Source organism: Schistocerca gregaria, chromosome 7 (genome assembly GCF_023897955.1).
Source record: "Schistocerca gregaria isolate iqSchGreg1 chromosome 7, iqSchGreg1.2, whole genome shotgun sequence".
Lineage (NCBI taxonomy): Eukaryota > Metazoa > Arthropoda > Insecta > Orthoptera > Acrididae > Schistocerca > Schistocerca gregaria.
Genome location: NC_064926.1, coordinates 64,971,781 through 64,989,458, shown reverse-complemented (window position 1 = coordinate 64,989,458; position 17,678 = coordinate 64,971,781). Strand labels below are relative to the sequence as shown.

At 41.5% G+C, this 17,678-nt stretch overlaps 1 protein-coding gene across 1 annotated transcript in view; it reads left to right on the top strand.

Annotated features, from left to right (window-relative positions):
* The window catches only part of LOC126281523 (uncharacterized), a 124,264-nt gene extending 108,404 nt beyond the window's left edge, over window positions 1-15,860 (top strand). Inside the window, exon 7 of the mRNA XM_049980564.1 lies at window positions 12,859-15,860. Within this exon, the coding sequence (XP_049836521.1) occupies window positions 12,859-14,357 (1,499 nt within the window). The 3' untranslated portion in view covers window positions 14,358-15,860. The remainder of the gene's footprint in view (window positions 1-12,858) is intronic.
* The last annotated feature ends 1,818 nt before the right edge of the window (window positions 15,861-17,678 follow it).

Sequence of the window (17,678 nt, the reverse complement as noted above, 5' to 3'; positions counted from 1 at the left end):
GGAAGCAACAGAAATTCGTGCAGACATGTTATAGCCTGAGTAATATGCCTATGACTTTCAAATCTCCTGATATCTGCCATATAAGTTTGTCATAGTTCACTCGCAATAACTATTGTTTCATGTTCTCATATACAGGGTGTTACAAAAAGGTACGGCCAAATTTTCAGGAAACATTCCTCACACACAAATAAAGAATAGATGTTATGTGGACATGTGTCCGGAAATGCTTACTTTCCACGTTAGAGCTCATTTTAGTTTCGTCATTCCAACGTGATCAAATTGTAAATTTTCACAATCAACATGTTTGGGCAGACGAGAATCCGCACGCAATTGTGCAATCACGTCATCAAGACCGATTTTCTGTGAACGTTTCGGCAGGCATTGTTGGTGATGTCTTGATTGGGCCCCTTGTTCTTCCAACTACGCTCAATGGAGCACGTTATCATGATTTCATACGGGATACTCTACCTGTACTGCTAGAACATATGCCTTTACTAGTACGACACAACATGTGGTTCATGCACATTTCAGTCGAAGTGTTCGTACGCTTCTCAACAACAGATTCTGTGACCGCTGGATTGGTAGAGGCGGACCAATTCCATGGCCTCCACGCTCTCCTGACCTCAACCCTTTTGACTTTCATTTATGGGGGCATTTGAAAGCTCTTGTCTACGCAACCCCGGTACCAAATGTGGAGACTCTTCGTGCTCGTATGGTGGACGGCTGTGATACAATACACCATTCTCCAGGGCTGCATCAGCGCATCAGGGATTCCATTCGACGGAGAGTGAATGCATGTATCCTCGCTAACGGAGGACATTTTGAACATTTCCTGTAACAAAGTGTTTGAAGTCACGCTGGCACGTTCTGTTGCTGTGTGTTTTCATTCTATGATTAATGTGATTTGAAGAGAAGTAATAAAATGAGCTCTAACATGGAAAGTAAGCGTTTCGGAACACACGTCCACATAACATATTTTCTTTCTTTGTGTGCGAGGTAAAGTTTGGCCGTACCTTTTCGTAACACCCTGTATAAGGGGCATTCAAAAAGCTACGATTCGGAGGCATAATTACAGAAACCAGCACTTGTATGTTAGAAGTATTGACCCTGGCTGTTGAGACACGTATCCCACAGGACACAAGGCGGTGATTGGCTGTCTCATAAAATTCCCGGGACTGCAATGTTAACCAGTTCCACTCGTACAGTTGGACGTCGTCGTCTCATGTGAATCAGAAAAGTTACGCTGACGATCTTCTTTGACCAATATGGCCCCCTTCTGATTCACTTCCTGCAGCACGGACAACAGTGAATGCCCAGCATTAGTCGCAAACCTTGACCACCCTTCGCCAAGCGATCAAATCAAAACGACCAGCAATCTCACCTGTGGTGTCATTCTGCTAAACGACAATGCAAAGTCTCATACAGCCAACAAAGTCGATGCACTCCTGCATAAATTCAAATAGGAGGTTCTCGGCCACCCTCCATACAGTCCGGACCCCTCTCCCTGTGATTACGCCATTTTTGATCCCGTTAAAAAGAATCTGAGGGGCAAACGATTCACCTCAGACGACGACACCCAGCTGTACGTGCGGAACTGGGAACATCGCAATCCCGGGAATTTTACGAGACAGCCATTCACCGCCTTGTGTCACAGTGGGACAAGTGTCTCAACAGCCAGGGTCAATACTTCTGACGTACAGGTACTCGTTTCTGTCATTATGTCACCGGCTCGTTTCCTTCTGAATCCCCCTTATATTTCGTTCAATTAATGTGCATAGCCAATCGCAGTAGGCAGTATCACGTTGCCATTATGCTGCAGCACACATTTGAGACTTATTTTGGTGCAGTCAATGCACAGTCTCCAATGATCGCTTTTACAGTCGATGGCCTAGCTGCCATTAGTTCCTGTGCATCACTACAAAATACAAAGATTTTTTCACTTTGGAAAAATGGAATGGCATATGGTGGTCACAGAACGCAGTCACATTTATCGTCATATCAAGACAATTCTATTGTTGTAGTCTTGACGCCACCAGTTCAGCTCTCACTAGGTCTTGGGTATACCAAGTCTTAATGGAGTTCCAACACAAAAAGAACTGTCATTCACCTGATTTGCTGGTTCTTGCCACACCATGGGTGTAGCAAAGCCCGTGGAAGATCTTTTACGATTCTGTAACGAGTGAAGACTCGAGATACAAGATACTCAACTTACATGACGAGCCCAGGGGGTTTTCCTGATCCACGATTCCACAGCCAGAGTACAATCTGCACGCCTTCCAAATATACGGCTTTATTGGCTTCGTTTGCGATTTGATTGTAGCCTGTGCGCAAACATAGAAGAAATTGTAAGCACTGTTTATTCACTTGCAAGGCATATTGAATCACGGACGTTATAGTGACCACCTGCACTAACTACGCTTCAGTAACGTTTTTTTCCACCACACGACCAGAACATAGCTTCTAACAGACTGAAAATACGCTTAAATGAAACGCGCTCCTCTCCTCGCTTCCTCTTCCTCTTGCCCTTGTTGCTACGAGCACAGGTTACAAATAGCGACAAAATACACACAGCTATTGTTGTCTGAAACTTCATCATTCTATCTACCATCAGCACCGATTCCGTAGCCTATATGGGGAGGGATTGACGACGAATGCTAATAAAATATGCTTATAATTAAATGTTCCCCTACCCTTGACTTGGAAACGAGAGTTAATTCGAGTTTTTCATTGTAGTTTTCGTTATCAGCCTAGTCGAGATAGTTAACAAACATTTCGTTCACGTCAGTTATGTTTTCACTGTTTCTTAGTCTCTAGTAGCCCACTAGGCACAGGTGTGTTAAATGTAGAACATTTATCTGCTTATTAGTAGAGCAACACCAGAACAACACATGTCAGTAGCAAACAAGCAACTGTGGGAATCTGTTTGCAGTGGTTCACCAAGTAATACGCAGTAGCATGAAGTTCATGCTCCCGGGAGCATCTCCTGTTATAGGGCATTACCATCTACACAGAGCATCAAACTTTGGTGGCTCTGTTTATAAAAAAGAGAGGAGCTTTATGTCCACTCTGTACTACAGCTTCAATCTTTTACTAACGTCTAAATCCAAACCAAAAATTGCAAACGTCAAAAATGCTTCCCATATGGCGCCAAGCTGACTCAAAATGGCAAAAACTGTCCATCACATCCCCTTCACAAGCAAAACCACCCACACAGACAGTACCCAAATGTACCATTCTTACTCACATGGATCGCCTACAACTAGCCCCATTCCGTAAACACGAAGTAAAGACATCATCCTCTAACCCAAACTTGTCTACCATCTCCTCGTCTTACGTCCATCCCTTTCATGAAACACATTAATTGTAGTACCACTGTGTACCACAATAGCCAGTCCATTTGAACGTCAACATATTGTGCAGTAGAGAATGATAACAACCCCACTAACCATCCATATTATTCTCTAAGCCACCTAATCCCAAACCCCATTCTGCCTCCTTCCCAGCTACCGGAAGATACTAGTTTAGAGTATTTACCTGATCCTGCTTTGTCATCTGACACAGCATGGCATACCAGCAGTATAATATCCTGTCAATAATATGTGCCCTCTCAGCTCCAACAAAATTCTCTTCACTCACATGTTACCTCAATACAACATCCAAGCACTAACGAAACATTCTTGCAGCCACACTACACTATCCAGTTTCCACCATACTCTCTACAAAGTACAGAGGAACACTAGCGGTTCTTTCCGTCCCTTTACGACGAACTTTCACCTACCTGTGAACATTGTCGCAACAGATCATCCGTAGGGAAGCCGAGCGAAAGCTACTGTACTTCGACGTGAACCAAGCTGCAATTTAAGTCACTAATCTACGTTTCGGGAGAAAGATTTCACACGAAATGAAAGGTTGGAAATTTTGTCCTCGATTAATATATTCTCAAACTTAGTGAACAAGTATCACTGCCAAGCCCGTACTAGTCTTAAGACAGTCACTCAAAATGCCTTTCCTCACGCTAGCAAGTTTATGGTGTTGCATTTCCCGAAAACGTAATAGCTACAATAATACTGATTGTTTTTGATTGTGAATGCTCGCCAAATATTAAGTCTGTCGGTACCAAATGCAGTCACAGTTTTAAGCACCGACCTGCCACGCGGAATATACACTCCTGGAAATGGAAAAAAGAACACATTGACACCGGTGTGTCAGAGCCACCATACTTGCTCCGGACACTGCGAGAGGGCTGTACAAGCAATGATCACACGCACGGCACAGCGGACACACCAGGAACCGCGGTGTTGGCCGTCGAATGGCGCTAGCTGCGCAGCATTTGTGCACCGCCGCCGTCAGTGTCAGCCAGTTTGCCGTGGCATACGGAGCTCCAACGCAGTCTTTAACACTGGTAGCATGCCGCGACAGCGTGGACGTGAACCGTATGTGCAGTTGACGAACTTTGAGCGAGGGCGTATAGTGGGCATGCGGGAGGCCGGGTGGACGTACCGCCGAATTGCTCAACAAGTGGGGCGTGAGTTCTCCACAGTACATCGATATTGTCGCCAGTGGTCGGCGGAAGGTGCACGTGCCCGTCGACCTGGGACCGGACCGCAGCGACGCACGGATGCACGCCAAGACCATAGGATCCTACGCAGTGCCGTAGGGGACCGCACCGCTACTTCCCAGCAAATTAGGGACACTGTTGCTCCTGGGGTATCGGCGAGGACCATTCGCAACCGTCTCCATGAAGCTGGGCTACGGTCCCGCACACCGTTAGGCCGTCTTCCGCTCACGCCCCAACATCGTGCAGCCCGCCTCCAGTGGTGTCGCGACAGGCGTGAATGGAGGGACGAATGGAGACGTGTCGCCTTCAGCGATGAGAGTCGCTTCTGCCTTGGTGCCAATGATGGTCGTATGCGTGTTTGGCGCCGTGCAGGTGAGCGCCACAATCAGGACTGCATACGACCGAGGCACACAGGGCCAACAACCGGCATCATGGTGTGGGGAGCGATCTCCTACACTGGCCGTACAACTCTGGTGATCGTCGATGGGACACTGAATAGTGCACGGTACATCCAAACCGTCATCGAACCCATCGTTCTACCATTCCTAGACCGGCAAGGGAACTTGCTGTTCCAACAGGAGAATGCACGTCCGCATGTATCCCGTGCCACCCAACGTGCTCTAGAAGGTGTAAGTCAACTACCCTGGCCAGCAAGATCTCCGGATCTGTCCCCCATTGAGCATGTTTGGGACTGTATGAAGCGTCGTCTCACGCGGTCTGCACGTCCAGCACGAACGCTGGTCCAACTGAGGCGCCACGTGGAAATGGCATGGCAAGCCGTTCCACAGGACAACATCCAGCATCTCTACGATCGTCTCCATGGGAGAATAGCAGCCTGCATTGCTGCGAAAGGTGGATATACTCTGTACTAGTGCCGACATTGTGCATGCTGTGTTGCCTGTGTCTATGTGCCTGTGGTTCTGTCAGTGTGATCATGTGATGTATCTGACCCCAGGAATGTGTCAATAAAGTTTCCGCTTCCTGGGACAATGAATTCACGGTGTTCTTATTTCAATTTCCAGGAGTGTATGTCTTTTCTCGTCACAAAATTCACTTAAAAATTCCGAAATTTCTACAAGCCCATCGTAATAATTATGCCGTCACTTTACCACACTTTTGATGTATGAAACACTGCTAGATCGGGTAACTTATTGTTTCCATCGGAACTACTCCTACACATGGCCGAACTGTTTCATGTACAGAACACCAATATAGTAGAAGCGCAAAGACCACATTATTATACGGAAACACAGAACGACACCAGCGCTACTTGTGGCCTGGCTGTGAACTTCAATACGAAAAAAATATGGCGCGAAAATCTCTTATGATTATTTCTAAATACGCGAATTAGATGACAATATTTTTCATTTAATCTTTGAATGTGGGCCGCCTAGTGCAGTAATAAAGGTTTTTTAGATCTTGCAATGTAATATATAAAAGAAATCTCAATCAAAAACAAACATTAACTACTCGTAGCTGCAGATTACATTGTGAAAATTTTCGTAAATTACGACGTCAGCTATTAACTGTGAATTTGTTTTTGTAAAACTCAATATTGCGATTTTGGCTGTGTGGCCATTATCATGTGGAAACAAACGAGCTTTAGCACATGGCAGACAAAAATCATCTGACATTGCATGCATATATAAATGATTTTTACGTTTCCACATATCCTAAAGCACATTATGTACACTTGCATGATCGAAAGTGGAATAGTAGGTTACACAAATAAATAACTACACAGCTAATGGATAACCAAGAGGTCATTTACAAAAAAATCTGTGCTACAAACCAAGAATGTACTGTAAAGTCTACAAAATCCGATTTATTATCTTTTATGTTGATTGTTATTTATGGATATTCAGTCATCGAAAGTTGAACTTCTGCACAGTTCAAATAAATTTATGAAACACACAAAATACTACTTTACATCAACTGAAAAACAAATTGGGAGCAGAGCAGGTAGACACTCCATGTATGTAGCCAAAATGTTTTTGCCAATGAGACATACAAAGAAAATGAACTGCAACACATAACATTTTTTTTTCTTTTTACCACAACTTGGCTGTTATTTTGGCAACACCCATCATGTTTAAATAACAACATTTATTTTTAACATTTTTATTTATTTACTTCCTCTTTGAAAACTTTGTTTGGTACACTACTGAAAATTAACACAAATTCCCCTTGACAGCACTTTATTCATTATATTTTTAGAGTCCAATCATCACATCTAGAAAGTGTTAAGTTATGTTCCTGCTGAATTACCAGATTTTGTCATAACAAATCAAAGGCATGATTTTGATACAAGAACACGTAATTCTCTGCTTTTAACACAACATTTGTATGTCTATAGGGAGCTTACTCTCATTGTACACATAATAAACAAAATACAAAGTATTTTAACATGATTTGAACTTCTTTTTAAGTTGTTGCATACACAATTTCCTCTTGTTTGTAAATTTATTTTCTTTCACATACTTGTATATTATAAATGGAATACTTGTCTTCAGAAGTCTCTCTTCAGTGTCATGTTTATTACAAATTGTTGTATGAGACAGAACAAATGTTTTTTTTTTTTAAAATTATCACGTAGTCTTGTTGTGTGACCATGACTATTTAGATACTCATACAGCTGATCATGGAGTGCCCTTAGGAAAATCATGACTCTTTCACTTGCATATTTCAAATGAGAACGCTCCTCACTATTCTCTTTAAATGAGGTAAACAAATGATTTTCAGTCACAACAGAGGAGTAGAGACTGCTATTACATGTTTCACAATTATCTGGTACATCTATGGCTTTTAGTACATAGCCTGTTATATAGGCTAAGGATTGTTGATCTTCTACAGACTCGATGATACCATCTGAGTAAGAATAAATTTTCTCAGGTGTATCAGTGTCATTCATCTCACACCCACTTAAATGTTCACTCCTACCACTAGCTGCCAAAAAGTGACACAAACTGCTCAAGGGAGTGTAATCATCATTTTCACAGTTACTTACACTCATGGCTTTGAAAGGCAAAGTGATATGATTGACAACATAAGTCTTCAGAGCTTGTTCAAACTGAAAACAAGTTGAGTTTGTATTAGCAATACCACGTTGTCTTATACAACAAAAAATTTTTTTTCTAAAGCATCTTGATTGAACGCCTTTAAATTTAAGTACTTAAAGCCAACCACTTTTAGGTCTTCCACAAGAAAATAATAGACTGTAATGTAATCTGCCAACCGTTTATGAAGATAAACATATTAGTCTTGTTTCTTCCCATTTTTAAATCTATTATTTGCCAGCTGCCTATTTCCCTCAATATGCTATACCACATTCCTAAATGTGGCGAATTTTCTGATGAAGCACACGTAAATTGTTTTCCATCCCTGGGATATTGCTCATTACTGTTGAGTGAATCAAAGAGATTATCTACCTTTTCCACAAACTCAGCTGTGTGTATAGCTTCAGATGGTAATGTGCGAGTAGAAACATATGTTTCAATTGCAGCTGCAACAGCATGGCTCATTTGTGCAGCAGCAACTTTTACCTTCAATTTTACATGGGAATCAGAAAAGTTAAAGTGTTGTGCTTTTAATTTGGGTAGAGTTTTGAACCGTTTTTTTTAATACAACAAGAACACTGTACTTATGTACTCAAACTTTGCTGCTTTGTGAGGTTCAAATTGAATTTTATTATCCATCAAAGCATTTCTAGTGTTTTTGAGCAGATGTGGTACATCATAAATGGTAACAATTGGTTGATTATTGACGACAAAATGAAATATACTGGGCTTCAACAAATTTGCTTCACACAGTTGCTTAAGGGCCTTTTGGTTTGTTGCATTCTGGTCACATACAGTACAAACCACTTTGAACCCAATATTCTGTAGTTCACTTATGATGTGAACAATGAGTGATTTCAAATGGGTGTTGTGGAAAGTGGTTGCGGTAAAGTAATATGCTAGAACTTGTTTCCAAGTTCTGTGAATGACTTTCAGCATAAAAACCAATGCCTGATTAGCAGCTACAGGTGAACGTCCTAAATGACAGAAGTCCTGATACCCATAGATTAGCTGTTTGTGTGCATCATAGTACATACCATCATCCAGAGACATTTCATCAAAAAGTAGAGCGCAATACTTCTCATTTTCATGCATATTACTTACTTCCCTTGCTAAAAAGTTTAATAAAGCTGGATTAAGTCCTATATCAAATGGTATATGGGAAAGCAGTCCCTTGAGCAGCCTGACAGATGGAAGGGAGAAGTATGTGGCCAAATATCTGTACAACCAGGGACTACCCTTATAAATAGATAAAGCAAATGCCTTATCTTGTATAGACCACTGTACTGCTGTGGGCTGCATATTGCCATTTCTTAACTGACTATTAATAAAAGTTTTAGTCACATCAGTCAACTCTTCTTCAATTAACTGAAATTTCCTGTCATCATACAACTGTTTTAGAATTTTCAATTTATTCCTCTCATTCTGTAGCTGTTTTTTCAATTTACACACTTTGGAAACTGTAATTCTATGCAGTTTATACATTTTGTGTTTTCTTGTAGTTAAATCACGTTTAGAAACGCCAGATCCCATTACACCTGGACAACTTTCAACATCATAAACAGGTGAGGATAAAAAGCTGTACTCACCATCATCTGCGCTCTGTAAAGGGGGACTGCTTCGTTGTATTACTGTAGATTTTGCATTGTGACCTGTCCTGTGCACACTTATATTTACACCCGATGTGGTGCACCACCACCAACACCACCACCACCAGTGTAACACAGATGGGTGGGGGGAGGGTGATACAACACCAATTCCATGTGATTTGGTATAACACCAGGATTTAGCCTGTGTCTAGTAAATTTCACAAAATCTGCTTTATAAAAATGATCCCCACACACATAATAATAACTACAGTTGACACCTTCATCTATATTACAGATCAATTTCCACTTCATTAAAGTCTCACTTTTTGATGCAGCTGGAAATTTATAGAAGTGTTTATTCTTGTGTTTGGAATTTGTTTTTGCATAATAACTACTCCTGCAGCCAGGAAACTTGCACGAGTATTTCAATTTCAATCTCAAACTGGATTCTTCTCTTCCTGTATGATCCATCCTCATGTGTCTGAAATGTTATTCAAAACAAAAATTAGGAACAAGAAAAAAGATCAGGTATGGTTTACATTGTTTAATGTTAAAGAAAGCAACGTGAAATTAATTTCACTATCAAAAATCATATTAGCTTATGTCTAAATGCAGGTATCCTGTACTGAAGTATTGATAACTGTTATTATGGCTTACAATCTGATGTGGTATTGCTACAAAATAGTGAAAAAACGAAACAAATTCTCATTTCTACTACAGATAATCACATCACTCTATATATAACTGCGTGAGCGTAGTTGCACTATATTTCAAAAGCTGCTAGCATGGGATCTCTATGAAATACAAGGAAATATGAACAGAAATAAGAAATATACTTACCCTTTAAGTAAACTGAGCAACGGAAATTGTACTTTTTTACAGGAACAAATACACAAGAGTCCACAGAACGTAATGTGATGATACAACCTCGTGTTTTATATGAAACAAAAGTAAAAAGTAAATACTGAATCATCACACCATCAAATATTACGAATGCATCCAAAAATTAAGCAAAATAATAGCAGCATACTTACACTGCAATTTAAACGAAAAATCACGATCACGTTGCTACGATACCAAAACAATTATGGAAGACTACGTCATCCAATAGGAACACGAGACTATAAATTGATCAACTTGCAGTGCTCCAAGTGGTCTGGGACCAAACCAACGTCGTGTTACAGGAAATCCGTGTATGGGTTTCACCCCCCTGGTTTCATGGCTAGGCTCCCACTCTTCTCTAGAATACTCTAAGTCTTCTCTCCCAACCGAGAAAGGCGCGCGAAGAATATTGCTTTACCATTGGTCAGTTTACTCAACAGCCAATAACAAAACAAGATTCTCCCGCGTCCGTCCGCGCTTTTCATCATTAACCAATCTCAAAGTAGTAAACCGAACGACTGCACTTTTTACCGATGTAATTACCTAATATGCTGAAGTTTTGCTTATGCATAAAGTTATTTACTATTGTTATTTATACCTGAATTAACTTTCCCTTTACCATAAACTTGCTTTACAAATCTATTCTACAAAAATCCCCTTTGTCCATATCCATACTTCTTCGAAATGCCCCCACACTAAATCCTACTACATAACTCGTTAAACAATTATCTTCACGTTAACCTTAAACCACACTCACGCACCATTAATACTGCTAAAATACATTTATAACATTTTACATACACAAAAAGACATAATAACACTTTATGAAAATACTAGAACAGTTTATGAAAAACACTCTATTACTTTAGTGCACTCTAATGGGAACAATCAAAACTAAATCAGTCCCCCTATCCAATATTGTCCTCTATTGGCTGATACGTAAATTACGTACGCGTCCAGTCTCGCGTCACCATCTGTCAGCATCCAGCTCTGAGACACATCTCCCACTTAACCGCCTCCAAGGCAGGATCGGGGTACGGCGCTACGCCTCAAAATATACCAAAATGTATGAGATGTTCTATTACAGATAACCTGATGATGGTTGTATAGCTCAAATAAAGCCATAGTAAAAAAAAATAATACTTATAACAGCGTAACTGGTTACACAAATTTATTATGTGCTAAGGTTTGTGTTGACATACCGCCGTTCATTCTGAGTAATTACCCCTAGACATTTGTCGGTTGTGACCTACCCCAGTGACTGACCATCGATGATTTACTTAAATGACACCGTGCACTGGAGACTGTGTTCATTTACACTACTGGCCATTAAAATTGCTACACCACGAAGATGACGTGCTACAGACGCGAAATTTAACCGACAGGAAGAAGATGCTGTAATATGCAAATGATTACCTTTTCAGAGCATTCACACAAGATTGGCGCCGGTGGCGACACCTACAACGTGCTGACATGAGGAAAGTTTCCAACCGATTTCTCATACACAAACAGCACTTGACCGGCGTTGCCTGGTGAAACGTTGTTATGATGCCTCGTGTAAGGAGGAGAAATGTGTACCACCACGTTTCCAACTTTCATAAAGGTCGGATTGTAGCCTATCACGATTGTTGTTTATCGTATCGCGACATTGCTGCTCGTGTTGATCGAGATCCAATGACTATTAGCAGAATATTGAATCGGTGGGTTCAGGAGGGTAATAAGGAACGCCGTGCTGGATCCCAACGGTCTCGTATCACTAGCAGTCGAGATGACAGGCATCTTATACGCATGGCTGTAACGGATCGTGCAGCCGCGTCTCGATCCCTGAGTCAACAGATGAGGACGTTTGCAAGACAACAACCATGTGCACGAACAGTTCGACGACATTTGCAGCAGCATGGACTATCAGCTCGGAGACCATGGCTGCGGTTACCGTTGACGCTGCATCACAGACAGGAGCGACTGCGGTGGTGTAGTCAACGACGAACCTGGGTGCACGAATGGCAAAACGTCATTTTTTCGGATGAATCCAGGTTCTGTTTACAGCATCATGATGGCCGCATCCGTGTTTGGCGACATCGTAGTGAACACACATTGGAAGCGTGTATTCGTCATCACCATGCTGGCGTAGCACCCGGCGTGATGGTATGGGATGCCATTGGTTACACGTCTCGGTCACCTCTTGTTCGCATTGATGGCACTTGGAACAGTGGACGTTACATTTCAGATGTGTTACGACCCGTGGCTCTATCCTTCATTCGATCCCTGCGAAACCGTACATTTCAGCAGAATAATGCACTACCGCATGATGCAGGTCCTGTACGGGCGTTTCTGGATACAGAAAATGTTCGACTGCTGCCCTGGCCAGCACATTCTCCAGATCTCTCACCAACTGACAACGTCTGGTCAATGGTGGCCGAGCAACTGGCTCGTCACAATACGCCAGTCACTACTCTTGATGAACTGTGGTATCGTGTTAAAGATACATGGGCAGCTGTACCCGTACACGCCATCCAAGCTCTGTTTGACTCAATGCCTAGGCGTGACAAGGCCGTTATTACGCGGCCAGAGGTGGTTGTTCTGGGTACTGATTTCTCAGGATCTATGCACCTGAATTGCTTGAAAATGTAACCACATGTCAGCTCTAGTATAATATATTCGTCCAATGAATATCCGTTTATCACTGCATTTCTTCTTGGTGTAGCAATTTTAATGGCCAGTAGTGTACCTTTGGCCTAAGAGCACCACTTAACTTGCAGCGACCCTTTTGCAGATGAGAAGTGGCAGCTGGAGGTCGTGGGCGATGCTACAGTCGCGGTGGACACTGACTGCATCCAGCTGCTGATGGACACCCTGGACCACCCCACGTGTCCACTGGAAGACCTGCCACCGGAGACGCTCGCGCGGCGCCAGCAGTGCCGCGCGCAGCTGTGGGAGGACATGGCGCAGAGGTCGCCCTACGTGCCCGTCACCAGCTACCTGGCCTACACGCAGAGGACCAATATTAACCTCTGCCTCCTGGCCTGGATGGCTGCCAACTCCCTTGGCGTTTGTCAGGACGTCCCCTTTAGTGTAATACAATCCGCACACGACGCCCGTTGCTATTTTGACAGACCTGACGACCGATCGTGTATGAAATCGAACGCCACAGACTCCATCTGCTCTGTTTCCAGAGCTATTCTGTTGCTCAAGTGTGAAAATTTTTTCTTCAATAAACGTCACAATGTGTGCACCGTCGACGTTCACAGAAATGGATCGTTCTCCAGGACCATCAGTCCATCGTGGGGACGGGATGTCAAAGCATATGTAGAGCCAACGGAGAGAACACTGAGCTACAAATACAGTTTAAGCAGTGCCACCTTGAAATACAAGAACTTTAAACTCGACAGCTTAAAACCATTAGAAATTTCATTTATTACAGTAAATATTCTTTTCCGGTTCCTGACTGCTGGATTATTCATGTACCTTTCCCATTTTCGTAATTTGCCAGGAAAGATATTATTGTCCTATCAGATCACGGGTATAATCCAGATCTTGTGTTCTGAGGTCCTGTACCGCATGGCAGGCGTCCCCGACCTATCGACGATGGTACTCATCGATAGTGCCCTCACGCTTCTCAGCTGTATCTGGCTAAACACGTTCTGCTACCAAATGTACGCATGCATTCGGCACCTCAGGCTTCCTAACGTCCTACCTCCTGCTGAAGCGAGAAAGGCATTCCGTCGTCAGGTTCTCTGTGCACTAATACCCTGGACTGCAGTGTGCACAGCCAGTATCGTTTTGGAAAATACGAGCAAATATTATGTGTTCCATAGTCGGATAATATTACTCGCGGGGATATCGCTCTCGGTAGCGTTCAATTTGGTTTGTCTTGGAATCGTGGCATACATGTACCGACGTGCGAAGAATTCTATTAGTAAACTAAAAATTTATAGTAATGATAAAATTCGCTCGAAGACAGAAGTTCTTTACTTAACATTTAAGACTTTCATCTTAAGTGGGACTGGTGTACTTATTAGAATCGGGTTCCATCAGGCAGAAGGCATAGCACAGTACGTGTATTACGTACATATAGCAACCATGACGCAGGGACCACTAATGTTCGTTCTTTTCATTTGCAACAAAACAACGGTACCTGCGCTCAGGAAGAGGCTGCAAGCGTGGGGGAGCCCAGACGCCATCAGTCCGGGGCAGGAGCTCTGCTCAACGGCTGAGAGGAATCTGAGGAAGAGAACCACTGCGCAGTCTCCGGCTGCAGAGTCCTCGCTGTAGTCTCTGTGAACACTCCACTCAAAGGGCTGTCTCCGCTGTAGACCGTACCAAAGCCAGTAACCAGAGATGATGACCGAACCCAGCTGACGTCACGATATTAACTGCGACCAGTCTCCCACAACTAGTGCCTCAGTTACTTAATTTGTTCCTTATTTGTAATCATTGTATGTACCTGGTAGTTTTTGTTCACGTATTTTAATTCACCGAGGTTCACTAATTACTTCCCAACATTGAATCTGCGTGAAAATAAGAGGAAAGTGCTTGTCCCATTTCTTCTACCCAGGTTATCTGACGAAACACCAACACAAACTCAGAAATGTAAATAATTTTTCAGTACCCAACATTTTCCAAAGACGAAAATAATGCAAGAACTTGCTGTTTACGATAAATTACTTTAAGCTCCTTTCTATAAAGTGAAGGCAACTGAATGTACTCTTAAAATTCATTTATAGGAATCTCTGTCGTTTCCCCTGATTCATACACAGCTTTTAATACACGTCTCATTTAATCTTACGTCTGGAACTGCGTAATACTTAGTACATACAGCTGCACAGCCACGCCTCATCCTGTGCGATTGAAACAGCCCGTGATTTGATGTTCGATTCGTCCTAGGAGTTACTTTTTTCCGTCAGTGTTACAAGAGTTTCACCTCTTTGTGTGCCTGAAAGTTATCGTACTGCACAAAATTAAGCTCAAAGCTGAGATGGAATTTTTCACAGCAACTATATTTGTGTATATATTTTTTTGTCTATCATTAACGCCATTTATATTATGTGAGATATGTAAATTTTATATAAGTGTGTAAAAATTGTACATGTATATAATTTGTAATGTAACTATTATGCCAAGAAAACTTAATATTAGTGTATAATCAGATGATCCAGCTGAATGGCATTAGTGTGTGGATGATCATCTTATGCCGGTTGTCGAGCTGTTTAGGGGTACGATTCGAAATAGTGGCACAAACAGCCACAGTAAAGGACACCAAAAATTAATCATATGTGTGAAATGTGTTTTGAAGCGAACACGGAGATTTAAAGGAGAGCGCCACACGAAACCTGAGTGCAGACATTAGTGAGACGGAATGGCGAGCTGTCGAGCCAGAGACACATAAAGATACTTTAGAAGACGTTACAGATTAATGTGTATCCTGTGTGTTAGTCTTCAATAAGGGAGAATGTTGCTTAAAATGGCATATGTACAAACAGTATTGTGGCAGAAAACAGATATGCCAGAAGTTACTTTAAAACTTAGTAAAAGATGTGTGGTTCCATGTTGACCATTTCCAGACCTTACATAGGTATCTGCAACTATAATTATTATTTACCATAATGGCAAACTGACTGTCAAATTACACACTTTGTTACTATAACAAGATGTACACACAGTTTACAGAAGGATATCGACATAGATTCTGTCTACATCAATTTGTGTTTGCAATTGCTCTTTGATGATTTTAAGCTTTTAAATACATTATTTAATAAAGAATAATATTTGTATTCTCCATGGTACATATAACTATTTCCATTTCCACCACCTTTACCATTTTTCAGTTTTAAGCCAAATGTCTTGGTTTTTTCAGTTCTCAAATAGTGTCCTGTGTATGCACTATGTGCTTGTACTGTTGATTTATTGTATTTCCCCAACCTGTAGCAGTCGAAGGACGCTCCAAGTATTCACATTTCTGCCCATCTCGCCTATACAAAATAGAGTATCTTACACTAGCATAGATGATTTCATAAATGCCAGGTTCTCCATCACCATATTGTAGTGACACCATGGGTGTTTACGTAGAATTGAAAAAGTAATAATACAAACATATTAAACTGTTTATGCAGTGAAGCTCATAAAATGCAGTCGCACGATGATCATCACATGTGTAATTGCAATGCAATTATACAGTGTACCATCAGCAAGAAATTTTGGAGAAATGAAGTTAGTGACATGGAAATCATGACTGAAACATTTGACATTCTGACTAAATGCTAAATGATTACTTCATTTGAACAAAGGCCATGTTAAATAAATCAACAGTATAACAATGCAGCACTGTAACTGCTACATCTCAACAACATCAGGAAATACTATTGGATGCCACTTTCTCATCCTTCCCATCCTCATGTTTCACACTAGAAGCAACTGCAGCAATGATACAGTGCATGAAGTTGTTAACACATCACATAGTATCACATTAGTGTAGAAAACCTTTTTGTCATAAGTATGCAAAAGACTGGTGGATGATGGGCAAATTATCATCAAAATGTGTCACAATACTTTAAATTTAATAACAAAAGCTACTGTTGTGCAGCATAGGACAGGTAGTGCTTGTTTCATTTGGGGATGGATGTTGGTCAGATAAGTTACAGCCATATATATGTACTGGTCGTGAGGGTGGAGTGATGCATCCTGCAAATTGTACTCGACACTGGAGCTGAGTGTCAGACCAGAATTTTCTGCTGTTCAGTATGCACTGCATGATCAAATGAGACAGGAAAGATTATGGTTGCATTTTGACAATGTTCTGTGATCTCTTGTATCCTCCTCGACTGTTGGCAGTGTAGAAACCATCACTTCACTAACAAGAGTGCACTTTCACTTGAGCAGCATGGCAACCAATTATGAGCATTGCCTTATAGGCTTCTATAAACCACCAGTAGTTGGCACTATTGGTATGTGAAAATACTTAGTTTTAACAGTTATCATTTGTGGTTGTTAAAAGAATGGTGCCTCAGAAATAGATAAGTCAGAGCGCTTACAGTGGGCATTTAAAGTAACAGTGTTTCGAAAAACTGAAAGTCTACATGAAGTTTTTAGTTGGATAGCATTTTTTACAAATTCATACAGGCCTAGATCAACAATGCTTCAGATAGATTTCTTTGTTCCAAAGAGACTGTTTATACTTGGTTTGCAGAATATGGGCAGAGTCAGGCTTCCATTACAAATGAATTTTGTCAAGGTCAGCCAGAATCAGTTGTTGTTCCAAAATAAATAAATAAAAGTCAATAATGTTCACAACACAACTGAAGAGATTCAGCATATGACCTCCTGTGAGATAGAGACGCCAAGGTGAATGCGTATCAACGATAAGATTTGCGATAACATTCCTATGCTCAGCGAAAATGAGAGAGAATTACAAGATCTGTTTCATGGAATGAACAGTCTAATAAGAACAAAATACAGATTGAGAGTAAACTGGTGAGAGACTTAAGTAAGAGGCATAACAGATTAGCAATAAACTTAATATTAAAATTGTGGGCTATGAAGAAGACAAAGCAAAGAAATTCTTCTACCTTGGAAGAAAAAGTACGTGATAGATTAAGC